This window comes from Motacilla alba, chromosome 8, assembly GCF_015832195.1.
Source record: "Motacilla alba alba isolate MOTALB_02 chromosome 8, Motacilla_alba_V1.0_pri, whole genome shotgun sequence".
In the NCBI taxonomy this organism is placed as follows: domain Eukaryota; kingdom Metazoa; phylum Chordata; class Aves; order Passeriformes; family Motacillidae; genus Motacilla; species Motacilla alba.
The window spans coordinates 16,787,035-16,808,057 of NC_052023.1; the positions used below are offsets into that span (position 1 = coordinate 16,787,035).

General features: G+C 36.4%; 1 protein-coding gene across 4 annotated transcripts in view; it reads left to right on the forward strand.

Annotated features, from left to right (window-relative positions):
* The window catches only part of FNBP1L (formin binding protein 1 like), a 55,400-nt gene that overhangs the window by 15,457 nt on the left and 18,920 nt on the right, over window positions 1-21,023 (forward strand). For 3 of the 4 annotated variants that reach the window (XM_038143809.1, XM_038143810.1, XM_038143811.1), the window contains exons 2-5: window positions 11,773-11,888; window positions 18,467-18,520; window positions 19,983-20,130; window positions 20,543-20,605. In XM_038143809.1, the coding sequence (XP_037999737.1) occupies window positions 11,773-11,888; window positions 18,467-18,520; window positions 19,983-20,130; window positions 20,543-20,605 (381 nt within the window). Of the gene's footprint in view, window positions 1-11,772; window positions 11,889-18,466; window positions 18,521-19,451; window positions 19,720-19,982; window positions 20,131-20,542; window positions 20,606-21,023 lie in introns of all 4 variants that reach the window. The other variant, XM_038143812.1, reaches the window with a different exon arrangement.

Genomic DNA, 21,023 nt, shown 5'->3' on the forward strand with positions numbered 1-21,023 from the left:
GCAAACATGCTGAGGAGGCATCTGCCCTCTCATGCAGCTCACTGGTAACTAAATATACATGAAATACTGGGCCCAGTTTTGACCCTCGAGGTCCAGTCACAGATAAAGTACTGAGATTTGGCACTTGTTCATCTATACTGTTCAGATCTCCACTGGATTTTAGTGTGAATACCCTTCTATTTTTATCAGTTTAGTCAGGAAGGAAATAACTGCTTCTGCTGAAGTACCTTTTAATTTCTACATTGACTATTCATTTGACTCTCAAAAAAAAATTTGCTCTCAAACAAGAAGTTGATGTGGTCTGGGGTCACTATTGCCAGTGTGACCCTGTGGTTCATGTTTATTTCTGTCCTGAATATGAGTACTGAATTGCTTCAGAAGTATGGACACTGATTATGCTGTAAATTTGCTGGCTTTCAGTGTGGAGCTCCTGAAGTGGCGCAGAATGTATTTATGCACTCCACAGTCTTTTTAATATGGTGGATTACAGAAACAGTATGAAAAATGAGCTGTTAAGAGATTGGACTTGGTAGACGTTTTGTAAAGAATGAGGAACCTAGCTATGATGGTTCAAAAGTGTGGGTTTTCTTCTCAGAACGCTGGAGTTTGTACTCAGCTTTTGTGTATGCAACTTCAGTGTTCAAATATGCTGTAATAGGGTTGTTTTACCTTTTTAAAATTGTAACTTTTTTAATGGAAGTGCACTTACGGTTAAATTACATCACTCTTCTTGTTTGCTTTGTAATTTAAGGAAAAATATCTTATTAACCAAGGGAAACAGTATGTGGTTTTGTGCTATTTGATTTATCAGAGGAAGTACATTTCTACTAGAAATAAAGGTTTTATGAATCATGTTATTCTTACAATACAGATTATGATTCCAAAGGCTGTGGTGAAATATAGGAGGATTTTACTGTGTATTTCTAGGCTCATATCTTGAAAACTCTGAGAGAAACTGATACACGGCACAATTGCATTACATTTTAATGTTATCTGAATCACAAAATCTTGAAAAATTCCACTGTTTTGAAGGTGCCAGTAATAACATCTGGTTTTAGTTTAAATTCTTTATTCAGTTATGTTAATGTTACTACAAATTTTCCCTCTATAACAATGAGTACAGTAGATTCCATTGCAAATAAAGGATGTGGGGGGTGGTGGTGGTTTTCATTTTGTTTTGAGTTTTTGGATTTGGGTGTTGTTTTGTTGATTCTGGGGTTTGTGTGTGTGTTCGGTTTTTCTGTCAGGATATTTATTTGTGTCTGAAATAATGTTCCAAAGAGTAGAGGAAGGCTCTAATTTACTGCCATGTTAATTTCTTCTTAAGTGTATGGATCTGGTTTTGTAATCAAGTTTGAAAAGTATTTACTGTTGTTAGCAAGATATTTGTGAAGGGAAAAAGATGTGGCTACTATAGTCTTTCTCTTGAACACTGAAGTGTATTTACAGGTGACACTGGAACGGGAAGTTCACTTTTCAGTAGGACTTGTTACAGAAAAATCTTGTTCATTGGGTTGACAGAACAAACAGCATATGGCAAATCAGTCAACAGCCTTCCAGTTCTGTAACTATTTACGTAACTGGTCCCATGATCTCTGGTTTTCTGAAGTCCTGAACAATGTCTGCTCCCTTTTAGTGGGGAGTGTGCTCAGAACAGCCCATGGTGATTAACTCTGTTAGTATTTGCAGCCCTTCCTACACCATAAAAGGCTAATGATTTAATTCAATAAAATTCAAGGGCTGATCAAAATACCTATGTATAGGAATCTTACTCTGAGTGGTTTAGAAGAGCAAATATTTGTTTACAAGCTATGAAGTTACAGTTTTGTCTTTTGAATATCAATAGCAACAAATGTAAGGTTTATGCCTTTGTTTTAAATCTGTCTGATGGGAGCTGGTAGTAACACTGGAACCTTCTCAGATTCCAGCTGCATTCACTATAGCTTCTGCATGTAGGAGGAAAGAGAAGTTGAGACAGTTTATCAGAGTTTTGTCTGGGTCTCTGTTTGGAGCTAAAAGATTCATGTTAGAAGAAGAACCACTATTTATTACTCCTGTACCAAGTTGTTGTAGGTTTACTGGGTATTGTAATTACAACTATTTTGAGAAATTACCTTAAAGTTAAGAGCAGGATATGTTTGTTATATTCTTGTGCTGTAAGTTTTATTTCATGAGCTTATTTTTCACTCCAGTTGCTGTGTAGAAATAGTGTCATGAAATGGGTTTTATAGGGAGCTGTTGACAAGAGTTTAAGATTCTAAATAATGTGCACATTCATTAAATACATATGAGGAAAGTTATAAGGAATATACCATGGATATATATACCTTGCTTTCTGTGTTAAAATGAAGTTCTACTGGTCATACTCAGTGCCTGGATTCTGTATAGATATTTTTACACTATATTTGCCCCCACTGTCAGAATCATAAACAATATGATTCAACCCATAGGTTCTTTTCTTTCTCACTCTACTATTGAGACAAAGCCTAAAGATGCATCTTTTAAGTGTGAAACACACGAACACTTGTCTGCGTTGGATTTCTCCACCGTATTTGCTAAACAGTTTATAACTTTTAAGTCAGTTGAAAATGGTATCCTACAGTCTACTTAATAGCTGAGCAGATAAATACAGGGAAGTGATATTTGGACGACAGGGAAGTTGCCATTCTCCCTTCTTTTTCACCTCCCCCATCTGGCAGAAAGTACTTCCTTGTTTTAAATTTGTATCAGGCATCTTGGCTTTTTGATGAGTTCAGAGCTGTGACCCTGTTACAGTTTTAAACTGTAGTAAAGTCTATAGAATAGCCTCTAACTAATATGCATTCTAATTTATTTTGAATGTCACATTTCAATTCAGTAAAACTCACTAAATAGTGCAGTGTAAGGTGGTATTGCAGCTGGACATGTTATAATACAGTTGGTACAGAGTTTTGTGTGCACATGCAGGTCTTCTTTCTGAATTTGTGATGTAGGGCATCTCAGTGTTTTGTAATATTCCATGTGCAAACCTTCTATCCTTCCCTATTGCTTTGCTTTGTAACATCGAGATTACTCCCTTCTTGACTTGAGTGCACTGTTCACTCCCTTAATGTCTGGAGAGGAAAAAAACAGTGCAGACTCTGCTTGTTAGATGCTATGCAGACTGGCCAGAGCAGGAATTTAACCCTTCACTGAAGAAGTTGTCAGTAGGTGAGATCCCTTTCTTGTTTGTACAAGTTTTGAAAAAACAGATCCTCCAGAATGCAAAACCAGATTGAGTCCCGTGTGCAAGAACTGGGGAGTGTCAGAGTTGCTTGCTCAGTCAGTCTCCTGTGGATGCATTTTTAATAATATTGTGGAAGTATCTGTAGTTGGTGGAGAGGCATTTAAAAGTTTTGAAAGGTTTCAGTAGTTTCATCAAGGGTTCTTTAATCATTAAAACTTTAAAACATTCACCTTGTACATAGAGTGTCAAGTCATATAATAATATTTTGTAACTGAAAAACTAAATGATTGTTTACACAGTTTTTCAAAAATAAGTCTTGCTGAGTGTTTTCCAAGGCAGATAATGTGTTCTTGCAGATTTTTAGGCTACAATTAATCATGCAGTAAATGTGCTGGTTTTGCACAGAACTTCTGCTTCACACGAGGCCTCACGTGGCTGTTGGTCATACAGCAAATTCCGTATTCTGCTACTTCATTGATTTATAGCCTCACTGCTTTATAATCTGTTATTCTAGTGTTACTGGAAAGATGGGATTTTCTCCAGATATTTCTTATAACAAGCAACAGCATCTCTAAGCATTGTACAAACAGTAGTAGCATTTTTTTACTGTGATGCATGATATTGCACTTACTTCATTTAGGGTTAAACATAGTCTTCCTGTCTCCTATTTCAAGTGACATAACTACGACTAAAATGTACTTATGCTTCAGTCTGTTTATTAACAACCTTTGGCCATTCCCAGAAGACTCAGGAAGTGCCTGTTTTCTGGCTTGGCTATGGTGAAAATAAGATTTCTTGGTGTTTAGGGGAATGGACATAATTATATCCTTTGTATATATGTAAGGCAAGTGTAATACTGTCCCTGTGTTAAGATGGCAACTATTTTAATCCAATAATGCTTGAAAATACATGGTTTGTGATCTGCTGTTCTCTTGGATAGTGATGTCTGAAAATGGTCTGTTTTAAGTTAGTGTGGGAATTAAGTGTAAAATAGAATGTGTTTCAGAATTAAGCGTTGGTTCAAATGCAGACAAAACTCAAGTATTCTAACAATCACTATTAAAAACATATGTGAAAAAAATCTGGTTAAGTTTCTTTTAAAAAAATTCTTCCTAATTAAAAGTTGAATGAAATTAAGGGGATGATTGAAAGCTAAGTGAATGGCTTCTGATCCAGTTTACAAAGTAGGATTTTCTGATCTATATTTTATGTATGCTTGTATTCTAGTGATACTTACTTCACATGAGTGTTTGTGTGTGTTTGTATTTTTCTCAAGTGGTGGTGGTAAGGGAGTCCTTACTGACTGCTTGGGACACCGTCCTTACCTCCTTCCTAGCTTGTAGGTAAAGATGTTACAGCAGATACACACTGACAGTGGGGAGCCTGTTCATTGACAAGCACAATGTGAAGAGGCTGTGATGGGTAGCAGAGAGGAAGGAGGCCTGGAAATGTGTTCTGGCTACTACACACTGTGTTGGTAGAACTTCCTGGGGAGGAAGATGCGTGGTGTGTTTAGGGAATAGCCCTCCCTGCAGTGTGTGGCAGGCTGTGGGACTACAGAGTGGGGTCATCTGAGTGGAGCAGAGAGCACTCCTGTAGCTACTGCACAGAAGTGATGTTTTCCTTACTTCAGTTTGCATCATGATGCAGTGAGGCAGATCTACTGTTCTAGTTCTTATGAATGTGACCATTTGTTAAGAATCTGAAGAATTCTGGAGATTATTCATTAATAGGGCACATAGGAGTGGTTGTTGAGATATCCTCTGTGGCAGCGTGTTCCTTTCCTCTCTTGTCTTGACGGTGATGTTCCTTGTCCCATTTGTGAACTCTTTCAATCAGTTTGCTCTGCTGGTAGGAAACTCTTGCTGGTAAAATCTAATGCTTAGTCCAGCTCTCATCCATTCAGTGGCATGGGTGAACTAGGGTGCACAGCTGTAATCTCTAATGTTTTTCAGCTGATCTCTTAATCTCTAGAAGCAGAACTTGATTCTTTTGTAATTATGGCTGCTCATTTAAAAAGCAGTCTAAAATGTTTCCACAAATATTCTGTCTGTGGCAGATTCCTGCTCTTTCCTGGAAACTAAATGCATCACACCTGTGAAGTTGTTAGGTCTCAAACAAGACATCCCCTCCAGCCAGACCTGACTTTCATCTAGAGTTTCCAAAGCAGTTTCTTTGCTGCTGGTCTGGGGACATGTTTATGGAGAAAAAGAGTCTTTGCTTTCTCTTCCTCAATTGCAGCTCTCCTTTTTTAGCTTTGCTTTAGAAAGCTGACTTACTGTGTGCATTATCTTACAGCGTGGCTGCATCTCCAGTGGTTCAGTACTTTTTTGAGCTTTTTGCTCACTTTATCCTGCAAATGTTTCTCTAATCATAGAAATTGACTTTTTGAAATTAAAGTTGACAGTGATACTGCTTTTCAAAAATATATACTAAAACTTAACAGGCAAATAGATTTTTCATACTGTGTTGATACTACAAATTTATTAATTCTTTATTAATCAGAGTAGTCTTTTGTACAGCTAAAAGTGATTTTTAAATTCCTATTGTTTTCCTTTTGCATATTAAGCACTACACATTTCTAGCAGAGTTGCTTTTTAAAATATTTTCAGGCTACAACATAGTGTACTGTTAATAGCAGTGTCTTAATTTTTGCAAGCAAAGTAGCTCCATGTCCTGAGGGCCAACCTACAAACTGTTGGCCCTCAACCTACAAACCTACAAACTGTTTTCTGAAATTCTTTTTAGGAATTATTCCTCTTTTCATGACTCAAAAAGGCTAGCAGATTTTCTTCATAGTATCCTGTACATAGGCCTGTACAATCAGTAGCGAACTTCTGTTTTAATATGAAACTAAAATGTGAAGTACTGTTTATGTGTATGAATGTGTAACTTCTTTTCCCATCTTTATCTGAGTGCTTCTGCTTTATTTCCAGTGTCACTATGCCTTTTGATGTTGCCATCCTGAACCTTCTAATTGATATTAATCTTGTAGTCTGTAAAATACTTAGCCTTTAAGTTTGCTCACAGCACATTTTTTCTCTCTCAACTGTAATACCTAGATTGTTTTCAGAGAGGAATGAGGTACAATTTACAGATTAGTCTGGAGCTACAATCCAGGACTTGTAGAAAGCAGAAAAGCAAAACACTTTCTTTTTTGTTCTTGATATAGAAACAGCTCTTTGTTCGTTTTCAGACGTGAAGCTAACAGGGTGTTTTGAAAAGATAAAGTACTGTTTAGCTGGAAGCAGCTTTTGTCTGCCTGGTTAGAAGAAGCACATTGCAGTTGCAAGAAAAAAGAAAGACTAGACCAAATTGATAATTATGAAAACAAACAGGCAGGAATACAGAGGAATGATAATCAGTTCAGACAGTAAAATAAAAGAGCTATTATCCAAAGATAGAAAAGGAAGCAGGAATGCATAAAGATAGAGACAAAAGTAGAAACCCAAAACAGACAGTGAAGATGTATCCACGAAGAGAAACTGAAATGTATTGTCAGAAGTAGATTAGTGTGACATGCTCTAATTAAAATACAATTTTCTAATTACCTTGTCCGGAAGACAAATAGGGAAAAGTATAGTATATTATACTGGTAAGTTGTCATTAATATATTCATTTATAATTATGGTTCCCATAACTTTTAATGTAGCACATCAGGTAGTTCTTTGTACAAACACTGCAAGATATTTATTTTGTTTTGTTTCATTTTTTGAAAGAAAGACATTTTCTTGGAGATACCTCCAAGTAAAACGGTGAATAATTCGATGGCCTTGATCATTATCTAAAAATAAAAAAATAAAACCCAAGCTGCATAATATTTCATAATTCAGCTATTTAATAAGAGTTTTATAAAATCTCAATATGTTAAATAGTCACTTAATAATGTTTTGTAACTTAAAATATTTAACTTTTTGAATAGAGTTGGGTGTTATGAAGCAGTCTGTTTTTCTTCTGCAGTGCTGCTCATGCAGGCAAAAAAAGACATTATGCAAAATTTAACCTATTATTTAAATTTATCCATAATTCAGGTTCATTTGATAAAGCCTTATGGGCATAAATGGAGTAAACAAGAACTGCTAAGATGGGTATTAAGTTAACTAATCACCCCCATTTTCTCACTTGGCTTTCTGTGGACTTATATTTTTGTGGTTAAGTAAGTCATGGCTTTTCCTAAGGTGATAATAAAATACAGTATTGGTGATAAGATAATAAAATACAAATGCACTGGGGCTTTTTTGATGCCAAGTGTTTTGATTTTTTTTTTCCCTGAACCAAGACCTGGTTGCTGCTTTTCCATGCTCTGAATACTGTCATAATACATATTTCCTTATACCAACCTGCATAAGGGTTAAGAATTTAGAGAGCAAAAGACAGGGTTGAGTTTTTAATCTCCCACTCACTGACTTGGAAGTTTAGACTGGCTGTGCAGCCTGGACAACAAAGAATTGGGAAAAAAAAAATCTCATCTTGAGCCAGTGTTTCAGAAGTGCAAATAAGATTACTTGGGTCCAACTGCAGACTAGAATTGTGGTCAGATAAAAGTATGGAAGTAATGATGAACAGTTGAGTCAATAGAGAATTAAATGATGGTAGAATAATTAATGCAAAGTATCCTCATTTCAAATAAAATGTTTTATTAAGTAGCTATTGCAGATGTAATTAATTGAGATAGGTTTCTAAAATTGTAAGTCAATGTACTTCAATGTTTAATGTGAGTCTTAAAACTTTCAGCTGTATTGTCTGGAGGTCAGTGAAATGGGAGACTAATTTGAAAGCAATTCAATGTTAATGCAGTTAGCTAGTTTACATACTGTAAAGGAATAAATTAGTGATTTTTTTTTTTACAGAATGATACCACAATCCTAGCTTTAAATGCAAGTAGAATTGCTTTCTGAAGTTCATGAAAGCTGGGAACGTTAACCCTGTAAAGATCTTAATCTTGTTGAATGCCTTTTATTTGAAACTCCCACACTAGTCCAGTGTCTGGACTGGTAGCTTTGGGAAGACTAAATGTCCAGTATTTATGCTGTAGCATGCTCATCCCTCTGAAGAGATCTCCCATGTTTTCCTTTTATTGGTTCTTAAGGCTTGTTTGGAGAAAAAACAAGTGTCAGTAAGAGGAGGAGGGCAAATCTCAAGTTCAACCCAGGAGAGTCTGTTGTGTCTTGGATGCAGGTTTGAGTCAGGTTCACTCTTGGCTTTGATGCTTCAGCTGCTATCTTTGTAAAGCTTCCTGGTATCTGCAAACACATGATAAGTTTAGAGCTGCAAACCTGGAGTGTTTATAACATTGATGTGTGGTTCCAGTAAATAATCTTGAAGTAAAATTTAGGTAGGTGACATTTGTTTGGAATAGTCTGTTTTGACCTACTACAAACTTCTTGTCAAGTGTCAGATTTGTTTGTTTGTAATGGAGAGGCTTTGGACTACGTTCCACTTTTGAGTGGGCAGTTTCTACATAGGGCAACCATCCATTAGCTGACCTTAATCACTTTAATAATAGTCAGCTGCAGTTTTAATAAAGTTTTTTACAAAAATTTTCTGCTCAGCTGGCAGGGGGTGTGGGCAGTTACTAGACAAACAGCAATATATATGCACTTGGAAATATTGTTGAGAGCATACTTCATTATCAAGCGTAGATAGCCAGATGTTGTAGGATGTGATTTTTTAAATAAAGTTTTGCTGATCTCTAGTTAATGCAGTTTTAATATTTCTTATAAAGGAGGTAGCCAAATTGCTATGCTGATGTATTTATTTTGAAATTACAGACTGAAATTTTATTGGAACTATTTGGTCTATTTTCTTGTCTGTACAGCATTGCCTGATTTTTCACAATTTTTTTTCCATTGAAGACTTCTGTTGTATCTCAGTGCATTAGTTTGATTTCCTTTGTAGCAGTCTGGAAGATTTGCTGTTTGTGTTCTGGTACAAAAAGGAAGCTTTTTGCTTTATCAAGGCCCAGAGCTCAAATGTGAGCTTCTGGAGAGAGAATGATAGTAAATAAGTAAATTTGTGACTCCCCTCTGGAAGCCTTTCTGGAAAGGCCAGGCCTTTTTGCTTATTTGCTGCTGTTGCCTTTATCTTTTGCTCATTTATCTCAGTGGCTTTACAGAACAGTGTAAGGTGATTCTTATGGCCGCAGACTTTCATTCACTGCTTTGTTGCTTATAGAGAATTTGAAAAACTGTGAAGCTTGTGGGATAATCCAACAAAGCTGTCTTTGCACAGAACATACTGTTTCTAGAATCACATGAAGAAGAGGAATTGAGGGGAAAAAAGAGTTTTTGTTATATGATTAGTGATGAAATCCTTGTAGTAAAGCATGATAGCTTGTCAAATGTAATTTTCATATTAACAGCAGATCTTGAAGGAAGTTTGAGCAGTAGAGTCCTTTTTTGTTTCAACAAAATATTTGGAAAGCCACTGTCTCTGGTTGCATGTTTGGAAACATAAGTAATGTGGTGTTCCCTAATGTTAATGAAACCTTAGCAGCAAATGAGAGCTTTGTGGTCTAAAGAGCTTAAGTAGGACAGCAAAGGCTTTGTTCTGCTGTGTGCTGAAGGAAGTCAGTTCTTTTTAATGGTATTAGGTATTGACTTCATGCCAGAAGCATCTTTTACAAACTACTTTTGGATGCTAGGTTAATCTTGTAAGAGTAGTTACACAAATGAGTGAAGTGTAAAAAAGAAAGGCTTCTTGAGATTGACGTGTTTTTACACATATTTACAAATGTGGTTTGATGCCATAGCCTGGTAGTTGTCTGCCTATTCCCCCACTCAAACCATGCATGTGCAGCTTCTCTAAAAGCAGTAGCAGAAATGTCACTTTATTTGGCATAAGCTATTTCGAGTGGAAATGTCCAGTTGGTGCAAAGTGCACATTATCAGAATAATGCAAGATACAGGCCATGGTTTCCCAAATACATTGAAATCTTGTCTTGAGTCCCTCTCCAACATCTCTTGGCTGTTTCTGTGGTGAAACGTCAGGGAAAGTGGTTGTGATTTTGGTGGCGAGAGTGCTGCAGAGGCTGGTGGTAGAACAGGATGGATGCTTTTCGTGGCAGTACTTGCATGCCATTGGACTGAAGTGTTCAAGGCACTAATGGCTGTGGTTGTTAGTCCATGGTGTAGGATACTGGGACCTGCAAGGCAGCATTTGAAAGCAACCTTAATCTTGTTACGTTATTTTTATTTTCATTGGTTATATAGCTGTATTCACCTGGTGTCTCTTTAAGTGAATATGTGTTCCCTGAGTCTTGCAGCATTTTAGGCATTTTTTGATTTAGCTGTAGATCATCCTACTGGATATTGAAATTGAACTTAAGTTGTTAGTGCTAAAACTCTACATCATTCATTACGTTCAGGCAAGCCACTGAGTGTGCAAGAGATAGCCTCTGATAAACAGCCTTCAGAGCTTTTTTTGTGCAAGTTAATTAAACTTTGAACTTAATTGCTTCCTTATATTTTTTTTCTTTTTATTTTGATTTTTAGTTTTTAAGTTTACTGTGAAATGTGTTTGGATTTAGCCTCTACAGGATGCAAACTTTGATGTTTCAGTTACTTGCTTTTTTGGATTACTAAATTACTGCTAATTTTAAATGCTATTGTAAGCTGAAAATCCTTGATTTTTTTCACTCTGGTGGGTTATTGTAACTTAAAATGCAAGTATGTGTTAGACAAAAAATATTTGCTAGGCAGTATTTTGTGCCTTTGTTTTCTCCTGCCTAATTGTTAACCCTCATATTTCCATTTGTTTTTTGACTTTCAGCTTGTGCTAATTAGTGTATCCTCCACCTATTGATCAGTACAGAGTGCGATGAAAGATTGGTTTTGAAGATGGTTTAATGTATTAAAAATTCCCCAAGTTGTTTTTCTTTTTTGGAAATGTAGTTTATTTTTTGTTGTTTCTTCTTTTTGTTTTGTGCCTTTAGTTTGCTATAACTTTCTGAATTACTAAGGACAGGTTTGCTTTCTTTGGAATCTCCTGTTAGAGCTGATCATGAGCTGTGTATATAGTTTTGATTTAATAAATGTTTTTGATATGCAGACTACTCCCAAATTTAGTCATGCTGCTAAAATTTGTTATTTTTCTTTCAGTAGGTAATCCTAAGAGTGAAAGTAATTTTTTGTATCCAAGCAAATTATAACTTACTGTGTTTCAAAGCTGCTAGACATTTCTTCTGTGAGCTGTCTCTTATTTATCTAATAGTGATCTTTGGTTGGGTCTGTTATCTTAGTGGAAAAGATGCACTTTTGAAATAAAGGGTGTTGAAAAGAAAGAAAGATTTGCATTGTGAAAATGATAAAAGGCTGCTTACAGCTTGATATGCAAGTATTTAGAGCTGTTTGTATAAAAGAGGCAGATCTGTTTGTGTGCATGAAACCTGCTGTTCTGGTATACATGGCTGACACATAAATACACATTTGACTGATTTATAACTTGAATGACTTCTACCCAGTAGCCAGCATTCCCTCAGAGCACAGCTTATAAATAAACGGTGTGTAAATCTGGTGCTGCCGTGGTTCTTAACTAATTCTGGGTTTTGTTTCCTTTTGTTTTTAAAGGATCAGTTTGATAACTTGGACAAGCATACACAGTGGGGCATTGACTTCTTGGAGAAATACGCAAAATTTGTAAAAGAAAGGATAGAAATTGAGCAAAACTATGCAAAACAACTGAGGTAAGGTTTTTTTTTTCCTTTGCAAGTGGATCTTAAAATTTACTTAAAATCACTGTATCACTTGGTGGGCAAATATGTAATGTTGTGATGAATGACTGTTTTTCATTTACAGAGTAAATTAGATCACTAGCTTTTTTTCACAACAGACTAGTCTAAAACTGAAAATTATCATTGGGTGTGCACTTGCTTGCTTGTTTTTGCCTTCTCTCCCACTCTTGTCTCCCACCCACCCTTCAGATCTTTGAACTAAAAAGGCTTAAGGCTTAAAATTAAAGATTCAAAACAAGGAAAACCATAGTGATTTTTCTGTACTGACTGTCAGCATTTTTGCTGTAAAGTGCATTGTCTGTATCTACACTTGAGAGTGTGTGTGTGCCTCTGCTACTAATTAATTTCTCATGTTGAACTGGCAAGAGCTACATTACATTGTGTTAAGAAATCTGATTGAAATAATTGAGTTGAACTTGAGAAAACAACAAGACCTTCCTGTCCTTAAAGCACACCCTTTCCATAGCAGGTCTTGTCCCTTTGGGTGAGACTGTAAGCCAGCCACCCTTTGTCTTACCTCTCTTCTGTAGCTGCCAAGTGAAACATCTTTTAGGCCCAATAAGAATTTCCCTTCAGGGATCATACAAGAAGAGAAATGGCTGCTTCAGAATAAAGTTATTTCTTCAGAATAAAGTAGGTTAATTTTTACTAACGGTGCACTTAGTGCTTGAAGAATAAAATTGAAAGTGAGACCCTCTTGTGAACTTGGCCTTCACTGCCATCTTTGCCTTCGCCTCATCTTTACTGTCCTGAATTCCTGTGGGGATTCAACTGAAGCTGCAAGCCTACCCTTGTCAGTCTGAAACTGATAGCAACTTCTCTCCTGTGGATTCTTCCATCATTTGCAAACCAGATTGTCACTAGATAGAGAGCTGAGAAATCCTTCCTCGTTAATACAGTAATGAGGTTCCCAGCTGAGGATATGGATGTTCTGTATCTGGGCTGCTCATTTCCTTTTTGATTTCTTTATCAGTTTCTTTTCATCCAGTTGTATATATTCACCTAACAAAATAACCCATTGTTTTACTGAAGGAATTTTTCCTTGGAAGGAAGAAAATAAATACCACTTTTCCAAAGCTATTATAGAAGAACTTGAGGAGGTAAAGGAAAGTGGGAAGCATGCACAGCACAGTTTGCAGCCCTGTTTTGATTTGTTTTCAGTTGTCTGCTAAAAAATAGAGATCTATTTTATTTCTACAGATCTCTATCAAGATATTTTTCTTAAATAGTATTAACAAATGCCATTTTACTTAATTTTATTTAAAGGTTCATTCCACAGCTAGCAAGATGAGACACCACATTATTACTTCAGGATTTGACTAAAAATAGGAAATTTTCTCTGTTCAGCATTTTACTCTGGGTAAAACTATTGATTTTTCTCGAAGTGTCTTTCAAAAATGAAAGAGTTTTGTCAAGTACCCCTTCTGTCAGAGGACTGGAGTGACTGTCCCTGTGCAGTAAGTATGACAGTTCTGGGAAGCACAGGTCTTGCTGCACACATGTTATACAGTGCATGCATGCACTTCCTGCCTGCTTCCCACCAGGGTCTGGACAGCACACACATCAGAGGGTGACTGATTTTCTGCCAGTAGACCAGTTCATGAGTTTCTCTTTGATATTCTTGCATATATATTGTTTGGAGGAGCCTTTACTCTTTAGTAATGAACTGTCTCATGATAACAACTTGATTTCAGCCATCGTTGCTCCTGAGGACACTCGCTGTTTTTAATTATGTAACATAGTGATGAGGCCCAGGGGAGATTGAGATCAAGCAAAATTGTCACCTTCATAAGAGTTAGCCAGCCTGCATCTTGCTCTTGGGAAGTTCTGAGAGAGAAGATCATGTGGGACGGACTGTGGTAATTTTAATATTGGCAGCATATGGCCTGTGAGATAGACATTAATATCTCTAATGAAAATTTATAGTATATCACTGTTTCTTCCTTTTGTAATGGAAAACAATCTGAAAAGGAGTGTTTGAGACTCTTTTCATGATGAACTTTATTACTGAGATTAATACTGGTCTTGGTTAGTAGAGTATAAACAGTACAGCAAGTGGTCACCTCTTGGTAGTTCTGTGGCTCTCTTAGTACTTGGATGGGAGACCAAGGAAAGCCAAGTTTAGTCAGGACATACAGCTAGTGGTGGTATTTTTTTACTGTCTTGATTTTAGTGTGGACCATGAACATCCTGTTGAGATCATTGATGGATCTTATTCTCATAGACTTAAACCCAAGGATGAAAGCTTGAGTGAACTTTTCGTAACTGTTTTCACTTACTAGAGTCAGTGTCCTGGCAGAAATTCACATTCACTTTGTGTATACCCTTGGCATTTTGAAACCTTTATTTTTCTTTATACTGTCACAACTTAGTGATGAGCCTTTCCCAGGTGCAACAGCCCTTCCAGGTCTTTCTTCTAGGAGAGGGCAGGTGATGCATGTACAGCATGTGAGGGGCTGTTTGAGCTCCTCATATAGTCTTACTGTATGCAGGTATTGCATCTCATGGTTACAAGTAATTCCAGAAGTGATAACTTTTCCAAGTGCTGGTTTTAGGTTACAAATAATTCTTTACTATTCTTCTTTGATACTGAAAAAAATACAAGAAAAATTGGGGAATCCTCAAATGTCTGTGGGGGGAAAAAAGACACCCTAGACAGCTTGTCTTGTCTTTACCTGCAACATAATGTGTTCTGAAACAAAAAATGAAGTGTAATTTGATTTTGTTTGAGCTAACTCAAAAGGAAAATCTAGGGTTTTGTGTGGTGTAGGTCTCAGCTAATGTATTGTGTTACCACAAAGTTTGTGAAGGTTTTTAGAGGCTGTTACTGAGTTACAGGGATGTGAATCTAGACAAAGATATTGCAGGGTACCTTAACACATTCCATTTTCATGATATGACTGTTTAATTTGTTTTTATTTTGTAATTGGAAAAAATGAGATTTAGTATGTGCCAAACTACTGGGCTCTAGACTGAATATTTAAATTGAATTCTCAGATGCTGTTTTTGACCAGCATTCTTTCTTAAAAGGGGCAATGTGAAGGTCTGTTTTGTTCCACATCATTACACACAAAATAATTCTGGAGGTTCACTCCCTTTTAATCCTGTCTAAAGCATTATGACACTCGAGCAGACAGAGGAGTTCCACTTTCTGTGATGTTAGGCAGAAATACAAGTTTTACCTGCAGCTGGGAATGAAACTGCCTAACAAAATAACCCATATAAAATAAAATTCCTGAATATGGTCAGCTTCTTTATTGTTGGTTTAAAGCAGATAGCTATGATTGTTCCTAAGCTGTTTGTTGCCCATTAAAATTGTGCATTGTGATCTCTGGAGATACCGGGTTACTCTGATCAAATCTGTTTTTCATGTTCCTTCTGCATACTGTTGTGTTTAAGTGATATTTTTATAAATACAGTATGAATATATGCATCTGTCTAGTTAAACTGAAACAGTTTCCACATTTTTATGTGCATAATCTTGGAAAGATTTTTGAAAATAGGTGTAAGCTCAAATACAAAGCCGGCTACACAGATTATCACCACGTGTGATCATTTCTCAAAAATCTCTTCCTTTGATTGGAGCTGAGATTTTACACTGCTCGTTACTATTCAAATATGGTTTTGGCAGGGTTTTTTTAATAGTCCTGTTGCTATAAACTAAACATGTGATTTCTTAATGGTTCCAAGGATATTCAGCTTTGTGAACTCAAAGTCCAGGTTACACTTTTTTTTAAGATTGATTGCTCCAGTGTTTCTGATGAGATGTTACTAAACACAGTTATTGTTACTGTTTTCACCCAGTCCATGATACTGATGTGCAGTCACTGAAGACATCAGAATTGTATAGAAACCAATACTTTACATATAAATAGGAAATGCTTTTAAGTACTTACTGCAATTTTAGCTACTTATAAAAGCAAAAAAAGTTTGTGACCAGGCTCATTTGTAATATGATATAGGGGCTGTAGTGATTTAGTATAAGCAGATACCATGGTACCTGAGCTGCTTCCTTAATAGAAATTGTGCTGTGCTGATGCTGCTGCTTCTGTTCTTTATGTGCTGTATTAATTGACCGAAGAAAATTTAGTTTTGAGTTGAAAAAACCAGTTTTTAACACATCTGTAAAATTTTGTGTAGATGTTCTATGTACGTGACCTTAAGTAATTTTTATCAGCTGAAGTGCTTTTTGAAACTTCTGCCTAGGTGATTGAGGTGGTACTTCTCTTAAAAATCGGGTTCCTGTCTCACTGGTGTTGACCTGAGACCAATTTATACCAAGAAGTGGGGTTAATAAAATTGCAGGAGCAGCACAATTGGATGTGGTTATTCCTGTGTAAAATCTGCTTCCAGATGGCTGGCTGTAAGAGTGTGATAGAAGCCATCAAAACTTTCCTACCAAAGAGAATTAAAGTGTCATCAGCTGCACTTTTCATAGGAAGCAAAGGTTAATTCTATAGATGTTTTTCTGTTCTGATGATCAGCAGTTATTTGTACAATTTTCTTATAAACTAGTCCAGATCCATATCTGAATTCTGAGAATTAGGCATGGATTTAGACTGAAATGTCAGAGGATGTTATGCCCCCTTATAAGTGTCAGCTGACTCCTCTTTGAAAGAACACTTCACTCCTCAAATCCATGCTCATACTGGCTGCTTGTCAACCTGTGCTTTTCAACAATTCAAATTTAATATCTCTGTTTTGATTAGGGGTTGGTATTCACTTATTGGAAAAGCTATCTATTCATAATTATTCACATGAACACTGTCTTTTTCTTTGACCTTTAAAATCTGCATTTGCTTGCATTTCTTATTTATTGCCATTGATTACTGTACCTTGTGCTGTTAAATCCTGATCACAGTGTCTCAAACCTGTGTGTTCCTTTGATCCAAAGGTAGATGGGATTGACTAATGAATCTGGCAGTTATTAGGAGAAGGGATTATATGATATTTATGTCTTTCTAGAAATAGTAAACAATTGCAATAAAGAGTGAAACCAGAACAAAAATCAGCATGGTAGTAAATAGTCTGTATTTATGACCCTTCCCTCCTGCTGTTTTTAAACTGTATGGCTTTAGTAAGTAATTTATTTTCTCATTTTTAACAGCTCTGAAAATCTTCCCTTGAAAAGGCTCATGCATGGTTGCTTAGCTACAGCATTGTATGTGTATTATGCATTTCACCTTCTGAATAAAAATAAGATGAATTTTAGGAATTTCCTATTCATTAATAAGCACTGAGGAACAAAGCAGAAATGTAAGAGAAAATGGAACACAGGAAATTTACTTAGTGAATTTTTTTTTCCTATTTTGTTATGCATTTTCCTAAAAATGTCTGCATTTAATCCCTACCAAGTAGAATGTTACAATAGGCAGTGGGTTCTGGGGATAGAGAGAAGAGATTCTTACTTGAACTTCAATAAGCAGGTTCCTATAAACTGTATAGATAATTTTTTATTAAAGAGTCAGTGATTATTCTCTTTCTTAGTACATATTGATATACAAAGGACCTGACTTTCTTATAATAGTTGTTTGGTTTTTTTTGTTGTAGTCTCAGAGGGTATAAAAATAGGCAAAAGATCCAAGTTTACTATTTCCACACCAACTCCCTGCTCATATTCTGGTGTATACTTTGTGACTGGACATAATTTCACTTTGTGGGCTTTTGTACCATAGAGATGACTTCCAGATAAGTGGATTTGAGAAGTTGTACAGGGTTATTTTAGATGAAAGAAGAATTAGCACCTTTGTTTTAATGGTAAGGTAGTTCATAATTGTAACAACTAAAGTCACGGAGAGAGAGTGAGGTGAAATACATAACATGCATGCCAGATTTTTTTCTCCTAGAATCTTCTCTTAACTCCTCCATTCCTTTTTTTCCTGCATTCTATGATAAGCAGGTCATTTAATATCAATGTTTTCAAAAATTGGACTGTAATAATGTGCTAAGTGCTGGTCCTGTGGATTCTAGAGATTTGCTTGGTCTCTAAAATCTGGGTATTTGCAATGCTGATGGTAGGACAAAGTGTAAAATCTCTTTTCTGAAAAGACATGTTGCCTCTCCTGTGCTGGACAAATTCTTATTAAAGATCTGGAAAAACTGTGGTTAAAATCTTTGACCTGAATCTACGCTCAGAGCTCCCTTCAGGAGTGGAGCTCTGTGCTGGTGGCGCGGCACACAGGGTGCACTGTCTGTGTGACACAGTGGTCGTGCGTTGGCCTTGTCCTCGTCTGCTGCTGCCTTCTGCATGCAGGAATGGGATGTTAAATAACAAACTCTTCCTTTCCTTGTCTAGTCGCTGCAGTAGAAGTTTGAAAATATTTGCAAATTGCTCTAGGTCAGAGTGGTGTAAAACTTTGATAATACTGTACATTTCAGCCTTGTGTTATCTAAAGGACCCTTATAAGCTGACAGAGGGAATAGATTTGTTCATAGAACATTAAACAGAAACAATTTGCTCATGCAGTTTTCTATGTGTGACTTCTCAAAAGAGATTATAAAATACGATCTTTTTTGTTCTTCTTTAATAGAAATCTGGTTAAGAAGTACTGCCCTAAACGCTCACCAAAAGATGAGGAACCCAGGTAAAAATGTCCATTTCAAGTTCTGTATGTAAAAAGTGAAAACTAACAGTATATGCTGTCCTTTTATGGATTTTTTTCAAGATAAAATATTTAATTGGTGATGATAACAAAAGAATTGTGCTTGGCTTCTTACAGTTCTGCTATAATTCTCAAGCATGTTTACTTCTATTGGTATTTAAATGTAGTAGACATGGCAGGCTGTACTTGCTCGCTTCCAAAATAATCTTTAGGTAACTTAAATTTTGAAAGCAGAAGTCTAGCTTACTATGTACAGACTAGTATTGTTTTTTAAAGAAAAGCATGTGTGTGTCCTTAGGCTTTAGTTTTTTGCTTAGTAATAGAGATTTTCAGTGCATTTTTATGGCAATACAAATGTAGCTATGCATCTCTATAGTGAGACATGAGTGTACACAAATTGTCATGTTATGGGCAAGAGGAGCTCTTAAAATGCTGACTTGCTTTGACTCCGAAGACAAAATAAGTGGATGTCTGCTGGTGGAGGAATACTTTGTGCTAAACAACTTTATTTATCAGAAGTGTGCTTGTTTTGCTGTCCATTCCATAGCCATTTAAAAATTTATTTGAAAAAGCACTGTACTTTTTTTCTTTAGGGGTAAGTCTTAGGAAATAAAACAAGTGGACAAGTTTCAGGTTGCAGCCAGAGCACATTCTGTGCAGAGTGCCTGAGAATTCACAGTAGGATTTCCTCTAGCTCTTTTAACTATGTAAAGATTCTGGACCTGAGGGAATAGGCTTTCCAGTGCTAGAGTGGCATTTGAAATTCCCAAAAGCCAAGCCTATGGAGATGGCAGTATTCCACAATTAAAAGAGAGAAAGATGTATATTTTAATGTGGTGCCTGTTTTTTTTTTCCTTTCTTCCCTTCCACACACATTTTCTACCCTTTGCCCCTCCTCTTCCCCCCTTTTTAGTGCCAGCCATAGTGGCACCTTACTTCCAGCCAAGAGGTGGGCAGGCAAACAGGCAGCTGTCTCCAGAGCTGATAGCAAACTTGTTCTGTAGAATCCATCGGCATGCATAGGAGTGGGATGATTGGCATGTTCCACCCTCGAGACTACCAAGCACATCATCTCTGCAGCAAGCTCAGCCTCCGAGCCTAGGGACGTATGTATCCCTTCCCGAGCTCAGGCCCCTCCCGGGGCAGCTTAGGAGATACCACTATACCACAGGGCTTGCCAGGTAGTATTCTTCTTCTTTCTTTTCCATCCACAAACCCCATGTTCTTGTGAAACGTTTTTGAAGAGACGTTGCAACATATAGTACATGCTAGGCTTAACATAGGCTTTCCCAGCTTGTGTTGCTACTCTAACTCAATTAGCATTAAAACAAGGTTTATTGTCAAATGTCTATGATTTTTTTATTTAATCAGGAGTACAGACTATATTGAAATAAGTACATTTTAAAAAGCTGTCTAACTTTTGTGTGTGTGTGCTTTCTGTCAGGTTTACTTCGTGTATTGCCTTTTTTAACATCCTCAACGAGCTGAATGACTATGCAGGACAGCGAGAAGTAGTTGCAGAAGAAATGGGACACAGAGTGTATGGAGAATTGATGAGATATTCTCATGATCTGAAAACTGAGAGAAAAATGGTAATTTCTGTGGTTTTAAATTTGAAAATAGCATATCAAGATGTATGTCTTTTAGTGAACCGATCTATTTGTTTACCCATTTTGATGAACATGGCAATACATAGGTTTTGTGATACATTTATAAAACACATTTAAGGTTTTTCTATAATATATAATGTTATATACTATAATACAGTTATTAAACCTAAAAATTATTATATTGGGAAGACAGGGTTTGCTAGTAACTTTTTTTTTTTCCAATGTACCACAGTATCTGTGATACAAGTCTTTCATGTTAAGTAGTGTCTTCCAAAGAGTATGGGTAGCTTGTGGAAGATACTGTACATCATAGGCTGTCAGCTAGGGCAGGGACTAATTAATGGCAATAATACTAAAAATATAAGCAAATTTAATTTATTTGTGGTGTTTTTAGCATCTTCAGGAAGGGCGAAAGGCTCAGCAGTATCTGGACATGTGCTGGAAACAGATGGATAATGTGAGTTTGTGTTTGGATTTTATTCCTGTTGAACTTAAATAAGATATACTGGCTGTAAGTAGAATTGTTTTCATCTGTCTTGCTTAGATTTAATACTTAGGTATATTACTGAATGTCCCAGTAGTTTAGTAACATAATACAGTTCAATGTATTTATAGTTCCCTGATTAAAAAAATCTCCTGTGAACAGCTTCTGTGTTTATGTTTGAGAGAAGCCTTGGGTTTTGTCCAGCATAACTAGCATAAAGGAATCTGGTTTTAACATGGGTACAGACTTTGGTTGCTTCTCCTTGGGCTACTAAAAATGATAGTTTATTTATATGAAGATGAAATCTAAAGTCACTGAATTTGACTTTAGCTTGAGGGCTTGTTCCAAGGTATATTCAAGAATACCACTATAGACTATTGTATTTTCAGGA